The sequence below is a fragment of the Natator depressus genome, chromosome 1, assembly GCF_965152275.1.
Source record: "Natator depressus isolate rNatDep1 chromosome 1, rNatDep2.hap1, whole genome shotgun sequence".
NCBI lineage: Eukaryota > Metazoa > Chordata > Testudines > Cheloniidae > Natator > Natator depressus.
The window spans coordinates 145,383,927-145,406,266 of NC_134234.1; the positions used below are offsets into that span (position 1 = coordinate 145,383,927).

Sequence of the window (22,340 nt, forward strand, 5' to 3'; positions counted from 1 at the left end):
AGCAGGGCAACCATATTTCCCAAAGGGAAAATGGGACACCGCAAGGGGTAGCGTGAGGGCTCCATCCCCCCGCACAGGGCTGGCCCAAGCCACTTGCCCAAGGCCTGCTTGGGCCCCCCCTCCATGAGGCTGGAGCTGGCATCACTGCTCACTCAAGCCATGTCTGCCCCTCACTTGAGCCCTGCCTCTCTCACACCCCCCACCACATATGGGGCAGGCATGGCCACTCGCTCGCCCTCCTCTGCACTCCACTTTGACTTGACCAGTTGGCAAGAACAAATGGGACAAATCCACTTTTGCAAGTAAAGTCGGCAACTATGTGTTACAGTCTAATAGGTCTTCATTCTCCATTATATAACTCTCATTAATTGCTTTAATTTACAGTAGGATTCCCAAATGCCCATTCAAGCCAGGCTGAAGTTATTGCACCGACATAAAATACGCTTTTAAAGTTTATGAAGAAGTAATTGCTGTAGACTCAGATCAGTAACAGTTAATTCTCAATAAATGTTGTAATACTCATATGGTATGTTAATTTGCACTAACGTATCAAATTGAAATATTTAACATTTATGAATATGAAATATGAAACATTATATGAAATATGAAACAACAAATATGAAACATTTAATATGACAGCTAATATGTGTTCAAATACCACCAGATCATGGAGAAGATGGAAAATAAAGAACAAGCTGAACAGCAACTGAACGACCCTGTTAAGGAGTGCATTGGCTGCAGTGTTTTGCTTCCTTCAATGGATTCTCTTACTATCAAGGGCCCAATCTTAGTAAGTGCTGAGGCCCCTCAATGCCCATAGAAATCACTGAAGTTGAGGGAACTCAGCACCTTCCAGTCTTGGACTCAGAGATAAAAAGGAATAGAAAATATTTTTCTTTGAGACGTAGAATAAAACAGTTGTACTTGTACTCTATGTGAATCACAAAGGCTTAATTTAAATTCTCTTGTTGCTAGGTGATAGGTTTCCAAGGTCTTGATTCAGGAAGGCACGTGAGCAAGAGGTTAACTTTAAACATCCAGCTAGTCCCATTGAAGTCAAAGAGAATACACACACACACGCTAAGTATCTTGTTGAACTGGGGCCCAAATGTCAACACTTAATGAGCTTGTGCAGTGGCTGTGCTCTCCTTGCTCTATGGGCAGCACCATGCCTGCCTATTACATGGTTTTTCTAGAGCCTTCTCATTCTTGGATTGCAAGACTGTAGTATAGCCCACAATATCTCAGGAGTGGAATGGTGTTTTGTTTTTTAGTACAGAACTTATTAAAACCGAATTTTAAAAGTTCAAATATTTGTATCCAAGCTATTTTACTGAAGTATTTTGATGATTGTTTTCTTTATAAAGCCATTAGGCGGCACTATTTCATAAATATATCAGATCTACTTACATCAGAAGTTTTCAGCTTGTTCATCCTCAATAGCAATTTTCCAGAAGTCGTTCTGACTATGTTAATAATATTTGTGATAATTCCCTTCTGGAGAGTTGTGTATCAGGGGGTCATGTCAGAAAGTGTGTGTCTGTTACAAGCTGTAGTTATTTAGGGCCAGATTCGGACACCCTTGCTACTGGTGAATAGTACCTTAGTCTGAATATTCTCATTGAAATCAATGGGACTATGCTCATGGAGCAAGCTGTTCTCAGGGTGAGCATTGCTATCAAATGACCAGGGAGAAGTATAAAATTATTGCTCAGGCATGCAGGAGTGAAATCAGGAAGGCCAAATCACACTTGGAGTTGCAGCTAGCAAGAGACGTTAAGAGTAACAAGAAGGGTTTCTTCAGGTATGTTAGCAACAAGAAGAACGTCAAGGGAAGCGTGGGCCCCTTACTGAATGAGAGAGGCAACCTAGTGACAGAGGATGTGGAAAAAACTAAAGTACTCAATGCTTTTTTTTGCGTCTGTCTTCACGAACAAGGTCAGCTCCCAGACTACTGCACTGGGCAGCACAGCATGGGGAGGAGGTGACCAGCCCTCTGTGGAGAAAGAAGTGGTTCGGGTCTATTTAGAAAAGCTGGACGAGCACAAGTCCATGGGGCCGGATGCGCTGCATCCAAGAGTGCTAAAGGAATTGGCGGATGTGATTGCAGAGCCATTGGCCATTATCTTTGAAAACTTATGGCGATTGGGGGAAGTCCCGGATGACTGGAAAAAGGCTAATGTAGTGCACATCTTTAAAAAAGGGAAGGAGGAGGATCTGGGGAACTACAGGCCAGTCAGCCTCACCTGAGTCCTTGAAAAAATCATGGAGCAGGTCCTCAAAGAAACCATTTTGAAGCACTTAGAGGCAGGGCCGGCTCCAGGCACCAGCGTTCCAAGCAGGTGCATGGGGCGGCAGTTAGAAAAGGGCGGCAGTTCCGCCGGCCGCCGCGGCAAATTGGCGGCAGCTTCTCTGTTCCGCCTGCCGCGGCGGCAGCTTCTTCCTTTTGCCGTCCGCGGCGGCAGTTTTTTTCACTGCTTGGGGCAGCAAAAACTGTAGAGCCGGCCCTGCTTAGAGGAGAGGAAAGTGATCAGGAACAGTCAGCATGGATTCACCAAGGGCAAGTCATGCCTGACTGATCTAATTGCCTTCTGTGACGAGATAAGTGGCTCTGTGGATGAGGGGAAAGCAGTGGACGTGTTGTTCCTTGATTTTAGCAAAGCTTTTGACACTGTCTCCCACAGTATTCTTGCCAGCAACCTAAAGAAGTATGGGCTGGATGAATGGACTATAAGGTGGATAGAAAGCTGGCTAGGTTGTCGGGCTCAATGGGTGGTGATCAATGGCTCCATGTCTAGTTGGCAGCCGGTATCAAGCAGTATGCCCCAAGGGTCGGTCCTAGGGCTGTTTTTGTTCAATATCTTCATTAATGATCTGGAGGATGGCATGGATTGCACCCTCAGCAAGTTTGCAGATGACACTAAACTGGGAGGAATGGTAGATACACTGGAAGGTAGGGATAGGATACAGAGAGACCTAGACAAATTAGAGGATTGGGCCAAAAGAAATGTGATGAGGCTCAACAAGGACAAGTGCAGAGTCCTGCACTTAGGATGGAAGAAACCCATGCACCGCTACAGACTAGGGATCGAATGACTAGGCAGCAGTTCTGCAGAAAAGGACCTAGGGGGTTACAGTGGATGAGAAGCTGGATATGAGTCAACAGTGTGCCCTTGTTGCCAAGAGAGCTAACCGTATTTTGGGCTGTATAAGTAGGAGCATTGCCAGCAGATCAAGGCATGTGATCATTCCCCTCTATTTGACATTGGTGAGGCCTCACCTGGAGTACTGTGTCCAGTTTTGGGCCGCACACTGCAAGGAGGACGTGGAAAAATTGGAAAGCGTCCAGCGGAGGGCAACAAAAATGATTAGGGGACTGGAACACATGACTTATGAGGAGAGGCTGAGGGAACTGGGATTGTTTAGTCTGCAGAAGAGAAGAATGAGGGGGGATTTGATAGCTGCTTTCAACTACCTGAAAGGGAGTTCCAAAGAGGATGGATCTAGACTGTTCTCAGTGGTAGCAGATGACAGAACAAGGAGTAATTGTCTCAAGTTGCAGTGGGGGAGGTTTAGGTTGGCTATTAGGAAAAAAAAAATTTCACTAGGAGGGTGGTGAAGCACTGGAATGTGTTACCTAGGGAGGTGGTAGAATCTCCTTCCTTTGAAGTTTTTAAGGTCAGGCTTGACAAAGCCCTGGCTGGGATGATTTAGTTGGGGATTGGTCCTTAATATTTATGATTAACCACCTGGATTCGGTTCTCAAGCCTGCCACATACATCCTTTTCAAGCTACTTAATCTTTCCATGCCTCAGTTCCCACTCTGTAAAATGATAATCCTTCCCTCCCTCTCAAGAATGTTGTGTGGATATATTTGTTAATGTTGTAAAATGTTCAGATACCATAGCGATGAGGGCCATAAAAATACCTATAACACATTATCTGTGAGGGAAGTAAATATGTTCATATCCTGGCTAATGGCTGCTGAAAAGAGTTGTGTGATAAGACTATGAGGACCTGATTCTGAGAGAGAATGATCACCCTCCTCCCGCATCTCAGCATCTCGAAGAAGCTCAACACTTCACAGAATGCAGCCCTACGTCTGTGTTGATTTCAAAGGAAAGTATTTCAAAGGCACGTAATGTGCATTTATTCTTTTCAATGAGTCTCAAGATTTGTCATGCCTCAAAGTAAACACCAATTTATGCTTCATTTTGGATTGGTAAATCTTGATTTTCACCTCAAGACAAGTCAAGGGCTAAATTCACCAATGGCAACTGAGTTGTCTTCTCTCATACAATGGTGGGGGATTTCCCATATCTATAGACTACAGCCATTTAACGAACTGGAGCACAGAAGTCTTGTGAGACTTGCTGAAGGTCAAATAAGAGGTCAGTGAGAAAAGCAGGAACCAAATCTAAGTATTCTGACTCCCTGTCACTTTCTCTAGCTGCTACATCCATTGCTTTTCCTCACATTTCTATTATATTTGTATATTGAAAATATGACATGGCTGAGATGCACCATGGCACATTCCAGCACTTTAACAAAATTATATTTGTTTTTGTCAGGATTCTGAGCAGAGTGTTGTTGCTGATTGGTCACTTTGATACTGCAAGTTCATAATAAACCTCGTGGAATTAAACAAGTATGAATAACATAATGCCAAATGCAGCATCGGATGCAACCTCAAGGAATGCTGAAGGAGCTCAGCTTCAGGATGACAACATGACGACTTCTCCAGACTGGAACAGAAACGCCCAGGAAAATGATACTGCTCTGAAAGAAAAAGAGCAATCTGGCATGGCTGCTGGAGCCAGGGAGCCAAGACTGAGGGAGCCACTGGGGCAGATAACTAGCTGGAGTTTGCAGACTTTCCTCAGTAAGGAGAATGAGGACGAATCCTTAAAATATTCCAGATATAGATTAGGAGGGTCAGCTGACAGTGTATGGTCTCTTGCTTCTTCTGAGCCTTTTGACCCACTTGAAAGAAAGCTGTTGAGATTTAGCCAATCAGAGTGTGCTTTGGCACATTCCTCAAGCATAGCTCAAGGCAGCACATATGGAAGACATAAACCAACACCAGATACTACTCATTTAGTAGTGGATGATATAATAGGTGATGAAGTTGCTTTAAAAATATCTGTTCATTTGATTAGTAATAATAATAATAGTCCAGGTGCTACTCACAGCATGGCTTCCAGAGACATTTACCCCCAGATACACACTGGACCAGCAAGTCAGGGTGAAGCTGCCTACTTAGAACATTCTCCAGATACTGCACCTTGTTCGCTTGCACCCTGCTCAAGGTCAGAGGGGCTTCCAGAAGATGGGATGCCAGATGGACAAGCACTCAGCTTGGCTAATCCGCAGAATTTGCTTGATTCACGTGAAATGCTGATGTTGTCAGAGACAGAAACAGCAGCATCGCAATGCTCCTGTAATGGATCCTTTGCCAGAAAGAGTCAGGAAAGTCCTGGCTTTATCCATGGGACTAAGGTGATTGCACCATTGTCAAAGAGCGCATATGGCAGTGGCACATCATCAGCTGCAGACAGAGTGTCTGACACTCATAAGGTAAAAAGCATCTATGTATGTGAGAGTGCTGAGAAGCAGTGTGTTTTCTACTGAATACAGGAACATAGAAAACAAACTAGGGTTTTCATGGTTTGGGGGACTGGAAGTGGAATATAATGCTTTACTGTTAAAATTCAGATCACGTTGCTAGTGGGTGGAATTTCCAAAATCATCTCAAGGAGTTAAGTGAAGAGCTCCTATTGAGTTTCAGTGGGAGTTGAGCCCCTAACTGCTTTGATGACACTTGAAAACCCCACCCAATGATTGAATGTTTTTTCACTTGACTATTCCGTGGCCTCTGTGGTCCCCGCTCCTTGTGCACAGGGGAGCTCAAGAAGCCAGTAACAACTGGCATTGGTTGGCTGTCACAGCTAAGAGGCCAAGAATTGAACTAACCTCTTGTACCTAGTGGTAGGGTGAAAGGTGATCTCACCCAAACAGCCTGGACCAAATTCACGGGGACAGTTGCATTCTGTGCTGTTCCCTCTCACAGGAATAGACAAAGAACCTGAGACTCCAGCACTGCCATTTGTCAGCCCTAAATTCACATAAACATTTTAAAGTAATGGAACCATATATAAATCTTGCTATCACCTCCCCCTGCTGCCTCTGCCTAACTAGCTGAAATGGGTGTTTGTTTTTTTCTTATTTGTTTTTTTTTTTAATTTAAATGCATACATATATCCTCTTAAGTTGAGAAAATCCACTCATTAAAAACAAAAGGGAAGGGAAAAAACAGCTTCTGTTCATCTCCATTTCTAAAGCACACAGCAGGAGGGCTCGAAAGAGAGAATGGGTCTTTACAAAGAGCCCTGCTGTCTCCCACACCAGAAGTGAAGGAGGATGGAGGTGGGGAGTGTGCAGGGAAAGCCAAGGATAGGAGAGGCACAAGGACAGATGTGGGAGCAATACTCAACACACTTAGAACGAGGGGGAACAGGAGAGGGGAAAGCAGCTTTATAGTAGCTACTCATCGTATTGCTGGGGTCAGGTAAGGCTGCAGAATTTTCTTTGGAGTTAATAGATGCTACATGGGGTAAAAATTGCAGATACTCTTGTTTAGGGCTACATGTGGAGTGGGTTTATTGTGTGGGTGTTGATGGGCATAAGGAAGGAGGAGCTGCTTTATAAAAGCAGTTCAGGGCTGCACTTGGGGTTAAGGAGCACTGCAGCATGTCGTCTTGTTCGGAGATCAAAGTAGGAATCAGTGCTTCTAATCTGCCATGTCCTACTGCCGGCCTCATCATCCACTGCCGGTGCAAAGCTGGGCTCAGGGAGAAAATTAAACCGACGCTGATCGTACCAAAACAAAGCAACGTCAGTCTATTTTTTACTTGACTATTTTTAGCAATGCTTACGTTAGCACATGGTAACTGGTAGATTTTAAAACAATACTGTTGTCAAGGGGTACAATACCATTGACAGCCAGCTTCGTTATAGTTATTAGTACATGAACAAAGGAACAAAAAGAGTTACCTTCAGCTTCACTCTGGCAGGAGAAAGATAGTTTACTAAACAAAAAGAGGCAACAGTGGAAAAGAAATGCGGGGCCTGATTTTCTCATTTACACTAAGATACCTTTACATTAGTCTGGCAGTGCAAAGGGGTCTTCAGATGTGCTTTATTTACATTCAAGGCTACTTCAAGCCTCAGTGTACGTGAGAATCAGGCCCCTAAATTTCAAGTTACTAATAAAGACTTATTGAGAGTAAGGCTGTCAAGTGATTAAAAAAATTAATCGTGATTAATTGCACTGTTAAACAATAATCTAATACATTAAACGTTTTTGGGTGTTTTCTACATTTTCAAATATATTGATTTCAATTACAACACAGAATACAAAGTGTACAGTGCTCACTACATTTATTTTTTATTACAAATATTTGCGCTGTAAAAAACAAAAATAGTATTTTTAAATTCACCTAATACTAGTACTGTAGTGCCATCTCTTTATCATGAAAGTTGAACTTACAAATGTAGAATTATGTAAAAAAAACTGCATTCAAAAATAAAAATGTAAAACTTTAGAGCCTTCAAATCTACTCAGTCCTATTTCTTGTTTAGCCAATCGCTCAGACAAACAAATTTGTTTACATTTGCAGGAGATAATGCTGACCGCTGTTTGTTCACAATGTCACTACAAAGTGAGAACAGGTGTTCTCATGGCACAATTGTAGCCAGCGTTGCAAGATATTTACGTGCCAGATGCGCTAAAGATTCATATGTCCCTTCATGCTTCAACCACCATTCCAGAGGACATGCATCCACGTTGATGACGGGCTCTGCTCGATAACAATCCAAAGCAGTGTGGACCAACACATGTTCATTTTCATCATCTGAGTCAGATGCCACCATCAGAAGGTTGATTTTCTTTTTTGGTAGTTCGGGTTCTGTAGCTTCCGCATCGGAGTGTTGCACTTTTAAGACTTCTGAAAAGTCATGCTCCCCACCTCATCCCTCTCAGATTTTGGAAGGCACTTCAGATTCTTCAACCTTGGGTCGAGTGCTGTAGCTATCTTTAGAAATCTCACATTGGTACCTTCTTTGCGTTTTGTCAAATCTGCAGCAAAAGGGTTCTTAAAATGAGCAACATGTGCTGATTCATCATCCAAGACTGCTATAACATGAAATATATGGCAGAATGAGGGTAAAACAGAGCAGGAGACATACAATTCTCCCCCAAGGAGTTCAGTCACAAATTTAATTAACACTTTATTTATTTATTTTAAACAAGCATCATTAATATGGAAGCATGTCCTCTGGAATGGTGACCAAAGCATGAAGGGGCATATGAATGTTTAGCATATCTGGCACATAAATACCTAGCAATGCTGTCTACAAAAGTCTCGTGCGAACTCCTGTTCTCACTTTGTGGTGACATTGTAAGTAAGAAGAGGGCAGCATTATTTCCTGTAAATATAAAGAAACTTGTTTGTCTTAGTGAGTGGCTGAACAAGAAGTAGAACTGAGTGGACTTGTAGGCTCTAAAGTTTTGCATTGTTTTGTTTTTGAGTGCAGTTATGTAACAAAAAAAAATCTACATTTAGAATTTGCACTTTCACAATAAAGAGACTGCACTACAGTACTTGTATGAGGTGAACTGAAAAATACTGTTTCTTTTGTTTATCATTTTTACAATACAAATATTTGTAATAAAAACTATAAAGTGAGCAGTGTACATTGTATATTCTGTGTTGTAATTTAAATCCATATATTTGAAAATGTAGAAAAACATCCAAAAATATTTAATAAATTTCAATTGGTATTCTATTGTTAAAGAATGTGATTAACACTGTGATTAATCTCAATAATTTTTTAAATCGTGATTAATTTTTAAGTTAATCGTGTGAGTTAACTGTACACAGGTAATTACAATACCTGCCATCACTTTCAATTAGGGCTGTTGATTAATGCAGTTATTGTAATTACCTGTGTACAGTTAACTCAAAAGAAAACCAGTGGAGAGCACATACAACCAAGAGACATATTGTATATTAATAGAGTAAATTTGCCAAGCACCAAATGTTGCTGTTTCAGACAATACTGAACCTTTCACAATAGGCTGGATTTGCTATCATCCCAAACAGTGTGGGCAGAAATTCTCCTTTGCTGTAGGCTGACAATCACCCTGCACGGTGCCCTTTTAAATAGCTGGATAGTACACAAGTTAGGATTATAAATGTTGGAGCTGGCCAAAATTAAAAGTGGCTTTCACAGTTTAATGAGTCCTGCCCCTTCTCTGTACATTGAAGTGATGTTCTGAGCTGATCAGATTTTGCTACGAAGCAAGTGTTCAGTCCCTCTGATCCCCCTGGTATTGACTGACATTTTGAATGGCAGGCCATAACTGCAGCTGCTCCAGCAGTCTTGCTGGCTGGAGCCTCATCTCTTGTGCTCTGTATTGTTTAAAGCCTAACACAAAGGGTGACATGGATGTAAATGGAAGGTAATGCCCTCGCACAAGGAGCTTTGGGGATGCTGAATTTGGGATGCATGAGCACAGAGTGACTAACTAAGACAATGAAGGTAAAATGAAAGAAACAGCTGTTAAGTTGGGACAGGGATTTAAAACAAAAAACCTGAAATACAGCCTTTGTGCACAAAACAATAAAAGAAAGGGACCTTCTTGATGGCAGCTTGTCTAAAATAAGCCTTGTGTGTGTAAAAACCAGATAAATCATTCCACTTGCTACTGAGAGTCTGACGTGGTATGATATTTGTGTGATTATATGCTGATGCCTAGAAGATGTTTTTGCAGCATACAGTATTTACATACCCTGAATGCTGATTATCTGCCAGAAAAATACATTTATAATTTGATCTGCTTAACAGTCATTACCTTCAGGGACATTTTTGGCTCAACAAAACTTAAATGACTGCAGAAATTTCATTCGACCAGTTCCTTTTCTCATCTTGAATGCACTGTGTTGCTCCAAGATCCCACTTCTATCTATTGATTCTTTTATCAATATTTATATTTAGTCTTTGATGAGATCTAATTTTAATGGCTCTCTGCTTGTGTAACTGCTTATTCAACTTTAAAAGTTTACCCTACACAGATGTAGGTGACTTAAAAAGAAAATGTAAGCCATATCATAGGGATATAAACATTCTGAAATTATACTTCTGGTTTAGGTGTTCATTCAAATACATAACCATCCAAAAATTATGATGTATATATTATAGAGGTAACAAGCTAAGAATTGTTTGCCTGACATTTAAAATACCATATTTAACTGGGTCTAATGGTAAATGGTTCTTCTATTTCAGCTACATGGTATATTTTTAATATATAATTTAATATGTGAACTCGTTCATTGTATCTGTGGTCTCAGCTGCTTTAGAGCTCTCACTTTTCTGCTAACAGCAGACTGTTAATAACTAGAATACCCTTTGTTATACTTTAAATACTAGGCAACAGAGACAGAAGAATCTCAGGATATATCCGTGCATCTGCTGCAATCCCTGGTTGAGAGAGCAGAGGAAATTAATCAGCTCATGAAGAAAGTGCAGATTGAAAACGAGCAGCAGTTGGAGAAACGGGGCCTGCTTTCTGCAGAAAATGAAAGCTTCAAAAAGGAGGTAAAAGGATTTTACTCATTTTTTACTGTGACTTTTCTGTATCTCAAGTGTGTGATGCCTCATTCTGGTAAAAATAGCTGTGAAGTCCTGAAAAGAGAATGTGTTCATGCAAGGTTTGTTTTAGAATCACTGAATTGGAGAAATGTAGGGCGGGAAGGGACCTCAAAAAGTCAATGAGTCCAGCTCCCTGTGCTGAAGCAGGAGAAACTAAACCTAGACCGCCGATGACAGGTGTTTGTCCAACCTGTTCTTATAAACCTCCAGTGATGGGGATTCCACAATCCCCCCTTGGAAGCCTATTCCAGAGCTAACTACCCTCATAGTTAGAAAGTTTTCCCTAATGTCTAACCTAAATCTCTCTTGCTGCAGATTAAGATCATTACTTCTTTTCCTACCTTCAGTAGACATGGAGAACAATTGATCACAGTCCTTTTCAAAGAGCCCTTAATATAGCTGAAGACTTATCAGATCCCCCTCAGTCTTCTTTTCTCAAGACTAAATATGCCCTCTTTTTTTTTTTAAACCTTTACTCATCATGTTTTCTAAAACTGTTTTCATTTTTGTTGCTCTCCTCTAAGGGTATGTCTATACTACCCGCTGGATTGGCAGGTAGCGATCGATCCAGCGGGGGTCGATTTATCGCATCTAGTCTAGACACGATAAATCGACCCCTGAGTGCTCTCCCATTGACTCCAGTACTCCACCGCCGCGAGAGGTGCAGGCAGAGTCAATGGGGGAGTGCCAGCAGTCGACTCACCTCAGTGAGTAGGTCTAAGTATGTCGACTTCAGCTACGTTATTCACATAGCTGAAGTTGCGTAACTTAGATCGATCTTCCCCCTCCAACCCCCCCCCACCCAGTGTAGACCGGGGCTAAACTCTCTCCTATTTGTCAACATCTTTCCTTAAGTGTGGCACCTAGAACTGCACACACTACTCCAACAGAGGCCTCACCAGTGCTGAGTAGAGCAGGACAATTACCTCCTGTGTCTTACACACGACTGTCCTGTTACTACACCTCAGAATGATATCAGCCTTTTTCGCAACTGCATCACATTGTGGACTCTCATTCAGTTTGTGATCCACTATTACCCCAGAACTTTTTCAGCAGTACTACCACCTAGCCAGTTTCTCTCCATTTTGCACTTGTACATTTGATTTTTCCTTCCTAAATGAAGTACATTGCACTTCATTGAATTTCATCTAGTTGATTTCATACCAATTCTCTAATTTATCAAAGTCATTTTGAATGCTAATCTTATCCTCCAAAGTGCTTGCAATTCCTCCCATGGTTGGTGTCATCAGCAAATTTTATAAGCATACTTTCCACTGCATTATCCAATATTGAAAATATTGAATAGGACCAGACCCAGGCCTGACCCCTATGAGATCCCCACTACATTCACCCTCCCAGTTTGAGAGTGAGCCATTGATAACTTTGAGTATGGTCTTTGAACTAGTTGTGCATCCATCCTTATAGTAATTTAATCTAGACTGAATTTCCCTAGTTTGCCTATGAGAAAGTCATGTGGGACTGTGTCAGCTGTCTTCCTAAAAATCAATATATATCACCTCTACTGCTTTTCCCTCCACCTACTAGCACAGTAACCCTGTCAAAGAAGAAAATATTGGATGATTGAGATATATATATATATATATTTTTTTTTTTTAAATAAACAGCACTTTAAAAAATGAGAGAGACAAGTAGAACAGAGGGCATATTTCTTTAGTTTGATACCAGTAACGCTAGTTGATGCAGTGTCCTGATCTTGCTGCACTTTACACTTCTGCTGCTAAATGTCAGGGAAATTAGAGTCACCTGCCAATATTGCATAGAAGTGAAACCTCTGAATACGTGCAGATAATTATCTGTGGTCAGGATCCCTTTCAACATGCGAAAGATATGAAATAAACGTATTGATATTGCACATGCAATTCTTTGTTACCCACATAATCCTTTGACTCGGTCTTTTGTGACCAGTACAGTTCAACTATATTTAATATTATGTCTGGGTAGAACCTAATATTACCTTAGAAATTGTAAGAGTTGGGAACAAATCTTTATAAACTACTGATGATTCCAGATATTTGTTCCCTTGTTCCTCTTTTGAAGATATCCAAAAAACAATAATAATATAATTGGAGATTTGTTGTTACTAGTCCTTTCTCTCCACTTTGCTACCCCCAGAATAGTCACGAGTAAACAGAGGGTTGCAAAACTCAAGGATGTGTCCATGTGTATATGGGAGGGGTTATATATTTGTACAATTGAAAATAAAACCATTTTTGTCTCAATAGCAGGGCAGTTAATTTTAGATTTGGTACTGTTGCATTGCATATACTTTAGTTTGATAGCTTTCCACTGGATGCTACATGTTCAGTGGGCAAATTTGATTCGATATTATGATTTTTTTCCTAACAAGCAGGGTGTGTAATTGCACACACAAGTTTAACAATTGCACATGCAGATGGAAGACCGGCATGCAAAAGTTACTAGAATGGACCCTTTGAACTTTCAGTTACCTGATTCGTTCAGTCACTGCAAATGAATGCAACTTGAGCATGGAATGTCCCACATAAGTCCTTTGAAAAGAGAGAGAAGCTTTCAATCCTCGGTTAAACAAAAAACCTCTACTACTACAGCATCCCCCATAACCTATGAGCAGTGTGCACCTACTACCAGGGGGTGCATTCAGACAGAAAATCCCAGTTGCACCTCAGGTTGATCCACAGACACTGAACATTAAACCCCCAAGTCGTTACTCACTCACTCTGGCTGGGGAGACTGATTGTCCAAAGTCATGTTCTAATTGTCTAGTTGGGCCCTTTGGATGTGGTCAGCAACTTATTACACCAGTTCCGAGTTGTGCCCCACTGAGATCTCACCAGCACAAAGACATTTTAAAAAACCCTACATCCATCATGCTTAATAAGCTAAAAAAATTAAAAAAAAAAAAACTCTCTCCTTATCCTCTTCCCCGTCTGTGCTCAAAACAGACAGTTGAGGGGGCTGAGGAGCAATGCAGCATCTGGATGGGGGTGAAGAAAGGCCTGGATTGGAGGGCAGTGTTAAGTTGTTGCCTACTCCTGGAGTTCAGATGCCTGGTTGCCAGCAGGTTGTGGCCCACTGGTCGCGGTCAACTCTGTCATAAAAAAGAAAAATTACAAAATTAGGAATTCTTCAATATCTCCAGTTTCATTTTTGTGAAATGATGTGGTGAGTTGAAGGAGGCATTTGAATCAGAAACTGCTGCTGGGTAACAGCAGAAAAGAGGGACCCAAAGAGTCCTGAGAACTTCAAAAGAAAAACATAAAAAGACAAATGTTATAAAAAACTAAGTTAACAATAAATAGATTTAAAATGGAGAAAACCAGTCTTTTACCATGAGCTGTGTTTCCATGGGAAGGATACATTGCACACACCCGCTTCACCTCACAAATAAAGGTCTTTTAGCAAGGATACCAGTAGGCAAATTAGTGACCAATAGTGGCTTCTTTCGACTCCCGTTGACGTCACTGGGAAGACTCCCATTGACTACTATGATGCAAATCAGGGCCAAAGTGCACTTTTTGGGCAGTTGAAGGCCATCAGTTTGTGGTCTCCTGTCTTGCAGTATACTTGTAACTGTGCCATCACCCAATCAATGCACACTCTGTTGCAACTTATTGGCACACACAATGCCTGCTTCTCTAATACCCCTCCTCCTTCCCTGTTTCAAAGTAGACATGCCATTATACATTAATGTGATCACAGACATACATCCTTCAGAGCTGAGGAGACATGTTTATTTTGGCCCACCTGCTATTGAAAATGAGAATTTGTCCTTGGTGTATATTACCCATTGACAAAAGGTTTTGATTGAGTGATACCTGGAAAAACAACTGACATAACCCCCCTTAATGACAATTTAATGCACTCAGTAACAGTAATGCTGTGCATAACATCAAGCAGGCAAAGTGAAAAAAATGTTATTTGAAGTACATTCGGTTAAGTTGATATAAGGATCAGTCCTTGAATAAAATCAAAATTATTCATTTAGCTGCAGTATATTGTGAAGTAACATTTAAAGCAGCCGCAATAACAAAAGCTACTCTAAACGCCCCAACATACAATTAATTCATTTTTTTCATCCCATTTCCTTGCCTCTCTGTTTCGCTTATGTGAACAAATAACCGACTTCAACCGAAAAACTGGTTATAAATTGGTGGTACTCAGGATCACAATGTACAGCCATGCAGCTAACACCAGCAAGGAGTTCCTTTAAAAGGGGCTGTAGCAAATCTGGGCCACAGAAATGAAATGCTTCGGAAACAGATAATCTGGGCTCTTCACTAGACAGATGGCAATGGCAGGAAAGGAGATAAAAATAGTTTTGAACTGTTGAGCTGCTGCAGATGCATGGTCAGAACAGAAGATGCGCTGCAATCCTGAAACTCAGGGCAGTTTCACATTTTTATTTACTAAGGAGCATAAGAATGAAGGAGAAAACTAGGGAGTGAAGAGTAAACGTATGTGTAATAGTAAGAATGAAGAGAAAACTAAAGCAAGTAATAAAGGAAAGAAAACTCCGGAAAGCTGTTAACATTTCCTTGGTAATAAATGCTATTAATGCTAAACAAATGGATTTCATTATCAGGAGGCAAGGAGTTTTAAGGAAAAGATGACAACTCCCAGTCACCTCAGCTTGGACCACAGCTCATCTTTAGTACTACAGCAGCAAATTGGTATGAAGCAATGTCATTTATCTGGGTCTGTTGTTCCTTTTCTTTGTCGGACACATTCACAAATTAGCACATTCTTTTTGGCAGGACATCTTTCACCCAGCAATTAGAAGCTACAGTAGAACCTCAGAGTTACAAACTGACCAGTTAACCACACACCTCATTTGAGCCCGGAAGTACACAATCAGGCAGCATCTGAGACCAAAAACAAACCAAAAAAAAAAAGCGCAAATACAGGACAGTAATGTGTTAAATGTAAACTACTAAAAAATAAACGGAAAGCAGCATTTTTCTTCTGCATAGTAAAGTTTTAAAGCTGTATTAAGTCAATGTTCAGTTGGAAACCTTTGAAAGAACCATAACATATTGTTCAGAGTTACGAACATTTCAGAGGTACGAACAACCTCCATTCCCAAGATGTTCATAACTCTGGATTCCACTGTAGCTTAAAACAAGGAGCTCAGGTAGAATTTGCTAAATGACATATGGGTATAAAATATCACTGAAGAGTTTTAGCAAGACTAAAAAAAACAAGAACATTTAAGGTTGATCTGAACAAACTAGGATTATTATTTGTATTATGGTAGTACCTCGGTCCCCAACTGAGATCAGGGCCTTGTGATTCAGATTAAGAAATGATCCATGTCCCAAAGAGCAGACAAAGGATTTGGAAGGAAAGGGCTATGACATATAAGCAGAGTTAACAAAGGGATGGTTGGGAAGTGTCATGTAGTTCCATGATTTATTGTTGCTGTGTTTCCCTTTTTTTCCTCCCTCACGTTTTGGGTGGAGTGTTGGTTGGAGGACTTTGGAGGGAGGAGATAAGGTTTTTATGGGCCCTTGTGTCCGTAGAAGGGGGCTCTCCCTGCACAGTTCTGGGTCCAGGGACAATGTGGGGAAGGATAATCCCTATTGAGTCTAAAACTAGGCACAATAATGCTAAGAGAAAGGGAGGATCCCCACTGTACCTGTAACCTAGGTAATAGAGAGATTATTAATGATATGGAACAAGTTAATAGGAAAGATGGACGTGTGGACTGGAGACATATGTTCAGTTTCTGGCTCCTTTGCAAACTTTCTGTATGACCTTGGGCACAAAATCATAAACAACCCTGTGTCATTTCCCTCATCTCTTGTAAACCCTCATGTAGGGGGTGTGCTGGTGGCAGGCTTCCATGATGCTGTGGGATTCTAGGCCATGCTACAGCCCAGGACAGGATGTTCAGGCACTGCTCTGACTTACCACAAGGGCTTGTTCAACCCTGGAGCAGCGTAGAATCTGAAGGACGCAATGGTGGCATTTCTGTACTCCATATCCCTTCTGCCACGCCCTCCCTCACGCACTGTTTCCCTGGTCTGTGCAGCTCAGATTTGCCAGGCTCTTCCTGGAGTTCCTGAGCTTTTCCTCTGCATAATCCAAAGAGCTTTAGGGCATTTTTGAAACAGAAAAACAAATTCAACCAAGCTGTAGAAAATAAGAGCTTGTTACTTCCTTGTTGGGGTTTGTTCTGAAGTCATGAATCGTAGTTCCTGAGAGCATTTTAAAATTAATCTCTCCTTGTTCTGTCTGTTAAATGAAAGTATTAAACTAAACATTTCCATTAAATTCTCATATCTTCTTAAGGTTCATATGCTGGCTAACACAAAATCTCTGGTACTGTAAGCAAGTTCTCTGGCCGCCCATATCAGAGTTACTGCACCTTTATATTTACCTCAGGTGAAAACTTCTATAAAAACATTAACAAAAGAGAAGTCACATGAAGAGGGAGAAAAAAAACAACCAAATGCTCAACCTCTGTTTTTAGATGTTACACTTTGAAATGTCAACAAACTGACAGGTCATGCTGCATTACAAAACTGCTTCTGGGAAATCATGGTACTCCGCTATATTAGGTAAGGGCTTGTAAAGACTGGCTGATGTCCAGAGGCCAGGTGAAAAACTAAGAGGTTATTCTTGGTTTCTGACAGACCTCATGACTGTCATGTTAATATATTTTTAAAAAACATTTCTTTTTGCACTCTGGGGTCCAATCCGGCACTGGGCACCGCTGCAGTGCCACTCCCCACATGCACAAAACTTCCTGCGAGTAGGGTCTAGGCCGGGGGTTCTCAGACTGGGGGTCATGTGAGGGGTGGGAGGTTGCCAGGGGTCACGAGGTTATCATGTGGGGGGGTTATGAGCTATTAGCCTCCACCCTCACACCCCGCTTCACCTCCATCACTTACAATAGTGTTAAACATAAACAAGGTTTTTAAGTTTATAAGGGGGGGTTGCACTCAGAGGCTTGCTGTGTGAAAGGGGTCACCAGTACAAAAGTTTGAGGACCACTGGTCTAGGCATACACGTACAGAAAATATATGTAGTTCTTTATCCAAGTACTATCTGAGAACTTACTCAGACCTCATCACCATTGTACCACACAATCATCGGACGGCATTCCCCCTCATAACTCTCTTCATGGTGTAACAAAACATTTTCCCCAGTTTAAAGTGCAGATTCACTGATTTATGCAAAGCCATACAAGGAGCCTGTGGCTTGTACGTGAACCCAGGTCTTCTGAGTCCCAGTCTAGTGTCCTAGTCACTAAACCATGTATTTTGCTTTATATTGCCATATTAAATGCTATGGGTGGAGTAACGTGAGTGATGGAATTTAGTTGTAACTCTTACTAACATTAAAGGGAGCCACACATCAAAACTCTTAGCTTATCACATTGATCATTTATTCCTGGTACTCAACTTTGCCCTCCACTAACACAACAAGCTAATCCAATATTTGTAAAATAACTGTACAAACAAAAAAAGACTATTTAGAAACTTAATGGATTTTTTTCCCTTGAGCTTTCTTTTCATTATTTCTCTCCTCTAATACACAAATAAGGAATCATATGAGCAAAAATAGGGTAGCAATTCCACCTGGGAATGGGCAAATTTTAATCAATAGAACTTCTTACTAATTAAGACCCTGATCCCCTAAACACAGACTTACTAAACTCTAGGCACATTAATAGTTCCATTGACCTCAATGGGACTGCTCATGTGCCAGAAATTAAGCACCGAGAGGAGCATACACAGGATCGGGCCTCAAAAAACTTCTCCGTATTCAGCTTCATGTTGTCTTTCATTCCATCTATATTGCATTGGAAAGACACTTTATGGTTGTTCAGTATTTATTAATCATAAGATTCAGCACTTGCTAAACATTAAGCGTTTCTCAAACTTCATTGCACCGCAACCTCCTTCTGATAACAAAAATTAGTACATGACCCGAGAAAAGAAACCAAAGCCTGAGCCCAAGCTCCGCCACCCCGGGGTGTGAGTGTGTGTGAGAGAGAGAGAGAGAGACAGAAGCGCCAACGCTGAAGTCCCAGATGCAGGGGGCTGTAACCTGAGCCCCACCGCCCAGGGCTTAAGTCTTTGGGCTTCGGCTTCAGTCCTGGGCAAGTCTAATGACAGCCCTGGTGACCCCATTAAAATGGGGTCATGACCCACTTTGGGGGCCCGACCTACAGTTTGAGACCCACTAACCTCTAATCCCTTTGCCAGAGATGTAGCTACATTTTATTACTCACCCTCCCCGCCCCCATTTAAAGAGTTGGCCCAGGCCACAGCTGGATTTGGTGTCAGAGTTAAGACTTAGGAGTTCCCAAATCCTAATTGGATGCTCGGAGCACTAGCCCACAGCTCTTTCTCCTTAGGAGTGCATTGTCAAAGAACAAATGCAAGGTATGTTTCCCTTTTGACATATCCAAGTCACACACGCTGATACGTTTGTTTTATAGCAAGTCTTAAGAATCAGGTTGGTGATCTTCTGGGGGCCAATGAGGCTGCTGTTCTGGAGCTGGCAAATGCAGACGAAGAGATTTCACAACTGAAAAATGAAATGGCTCAATTAAAATCTGAATATCTGCAGAAGATAAAAGAATGCAAAGAAGAAAATCTTCTTCTCAAGGAAATGGTAAGGAATCTCCCAGGCCAGAGAAAGCCTAGCTCAGGGGTGGCTCTGAGCCACATGCGATAATCTTCAGAAGTTTGAGAGCCGGGACGCGCCTGCCTTGTGGGGAGGGGGGTCTTGGGGCTTCTGCCCTGTGGGGATGGGGGTCTTCTGCCCCACAGCTAACACCTTCTGGGGGTCAGGGCTTTAGCCCTGCTCCTACTGAAGCCTCGAGACTCCCCATCCTGCTAGGCAGAAGCCTGAGGTGACATGGGGGGGGCACCTAGGGTCATGTTCCGCCCCCCCCCCCCATCTTTGCAGAGTTTGCTGGCCCACTTGGTCACATGCTGCTGCCGGGCCCCCTCCGTGCATGGCAGCTTCTGAAGCTGGCAACCTGGGAGCTACAGCTGTGGGGAGAGGCAGCAGCAAACACCTGAGAGCTGCAGGGAGGGGCCACTGAGGGTAAAGAGGGTAAAGTTTGGGCTTGGGGGGCATAACTCAAGCTGTCAGGGGGGCAAACCTTTAAATTGTGCCTCCCCCCCACTCTCAGCAGGCACCAGTCATCTCTGGCAGAAGCCCCAAGCTCCCCCCACCCCAGTTGGTATGTGGAAAATGGGGAGGTGTAAGAAGAACTTGCACTGGCTGTGCTAGCTCTGTAGTACAGTGCGAACATAAAGCCGAGGGGAATTTGAATTTGGATGCCTTGAGTTTCTCCAGCTTTCCCTTCTGGCTGATGGACAGCGTATTACTGGCAAACTCAGGAGAAAGCCACAGCCAACCCAGTGTGTGACCTTCTGGAAAGGGGAAGAGGGGGGAAAAATGAGCAGAGCTGTAAGGGGACTCAGTCTCACAGGTCTGTCCCTTCTCACAAGAGTCATTTACATTTTACGCATTAAAATGCATGCAAGTCTCCGTTTGGTTGGCCAAAAAAAGCAACACAATGAATGTACATGGCTGTCTTGTATTATAGCAAAATGAACCAAGGAGAAAATCTGGTTTATCAAACAGACTCAGGCCTGTGCATTCTCTTTCCTCCTGCTCCCACCATGCTGGCTTTGCACTGTGTTTTTACCAACTTGCTATTTTTTATACGGTACCTCTAGTCTTTACAACAGGACATCAAGCTCCATCTCATTGAACAAAACAAAAGTGATCTGCTTCACGTACAGTAATTAGGCCCTGATCCGTCAAGTCTTTACTCCCGAGAGCAGTCCAATTGAAGTCAATTCCTTCCTTGCATGGGATTGTCCCTGTGCGTAAGATTTCTAGGATTGGGCCCCTAACTGAAAGTAATGTCTCAATATTGACAAAGTAGCTTCTTTAATAAAACAAACTTGTTTTTAGTAGTATTTATGAGGAATTGAGGAAAGGGCAATATGGTTATATTTCAATTCCAGTTTTAAAGAACAGCACCGAAAGCTACTGGGAAGCATCTATGCACACTGCTTTTATGGCTATAATAAAATTTGTTTTCAGTTTTAAAGGTAGGCAACGTAGTATGGGGATTTCATGATATACTTGGTGATCTGTATGGCTCATGAACACATGTACATTTCACTCCTTGGCTAATAGATTATTAGAGTCACAGCCTGCGCTTAAATGGCTTAACCATATTTTGCATAATACCCTGCTATTACTCTATTAGCATCATTGTTGTTATTATATTTCTCCCGTTTTTTTATCTTATAGGCTTTCCTATACTACTGCAGCTTCCCAAGCAATTATTCTTGCTGTGGAAAGCATGCAGGTAGAATTCAAAGCAATTCTATGCATTATTTTAACTCAGATCTGTATTTAAATGAGCATTACAAGAGCTCAGAGAAGATGTATTTGACTTCAAAAGCACATTTAAGAAGTTAGCCTCTGCTTTCTTATGTCTGTACTTTATATAATCTCAAATCTCTCTCTCTCTCTCACACACACACACACACACACACACACACACATTTCTCTCTCCAAAATGTAAAATCTCACCGCAGCTACTCTCCAGGCATTATCTAAATGCTATAGGCAATGAAATAATGTCATGCCATTTTTATTTTAAAGATGAACAGGGTGAGCAAGAGGCACGCTCCACTAGCAACCTACGAGCAGGACCTGCATGAGGAGATTTTTCAAATAAGACGCGAGTCCAGGAGGTTGAGAGAACTCTGTCACCAACTAAATGAGGAAAACCACAGACTGAAAGAAGAGCTATGGGATGTTAAGAGGGAATACGAACGGCTAGCGCAGATGGCAACAGCCAGAAAGAAGGGTAAAGCAGGCAGCCCAAAAATGTTATTTTACAGTTTATTTCTCAGGCTCTTTATAGGCCTAGGAAAAGACAAGCAATGAAATGCATGACACGGATGCACGGCATTTAAAAAACATTTTAACGGTTCTACTTGAAATGGTTAGAGTTTCAATAAAATACTTCATGAAAAACATGTAGCTCCCCTCTACAGCATATGATAGCCCATCATTTTGGAAGTAAAATACAGAGCAGGGTGTTCTAAACTCTGTTCTGTATTTTCTGCCACCGTGAAGTACACCATCTTACCCCAGGCTCTAATAAGAACAAGAGCTATAGAAGAGTGTCTTGGTGAAATGTAATGCACACTTGTTTTATTTCTAAGACTCCAGCTTTTACTGGAAAAACCAACTAGTCAATTTGTTTCAATTTCAGTCATTACTCTTCTTCCATATATTGTACCATGAATGTGGTGCCTTGCATAAGTACACAATTTACAACCAGGGCTGTACACTTCAGAACAATTTTTCTTGTTATGATTAGAACTCTGTGCCATACCGATCACACTTGAGACTGGGCAAGCATGCCTTTACAGGGATGGATGTTATTCACAGTTTGAATTCTATTATGTACACTCAGCCCCAAGGGCTCAGGATAGCCAACAGCCTCTCTCAAGACAGGTTTCGGGCCTATAGAATGGTCCCTAAATCTTACTCGGTTAACTTTCTGCTGCTCTCATTTTAAACATTCCACCTTTTTGAAGCAACAGTTCCCCTTTAGAAAAGTTCTGAGCCCC

At 41.8% G+C, this 22,340-nt stretch overlaps 1 protein-coding gene across 2 annotated transcripts in view; it reads left to right on the forward strand.

The window, feature by feature from the left end:
- Window positions 1–4,602: 4,602 nt before the first annotated feature.
- LOC141996448 (uncharacterized) overlaps window positions 4,603–22,340 on the forward strand; it is a 32,547-nt gene continuing 14,809 nt past the window's right edge. For both annotated transcript variants that reach the window (XM_074968463.1, XM_074968454.1), the window contains exons 1-5: window positions 4,603–5,577; window positions 10,492–10,659; window positions 15,296–15,383; window positions 19,163–19,338; window positions 21,361–21,568. In XM_074968463.1, coding sequence (XP_074824564.1) covers window positions 4,651–5,577; window positions 10,492–10,659; window positions 15,296–15,383; window positions 19,163–19,338; window positions 21,361–21,568 — 1,567 coding nt within the window. In that variant the 5' untranslated portion in view covers window positions 4,603–4,650. The remainder of the gene's footprint in view (window positions 5,578–10,491; window positions 10,660–15,295; window positions 15,384–19,162; window positions 19,339–21,360; window positions 21,569–22,340) is intronic.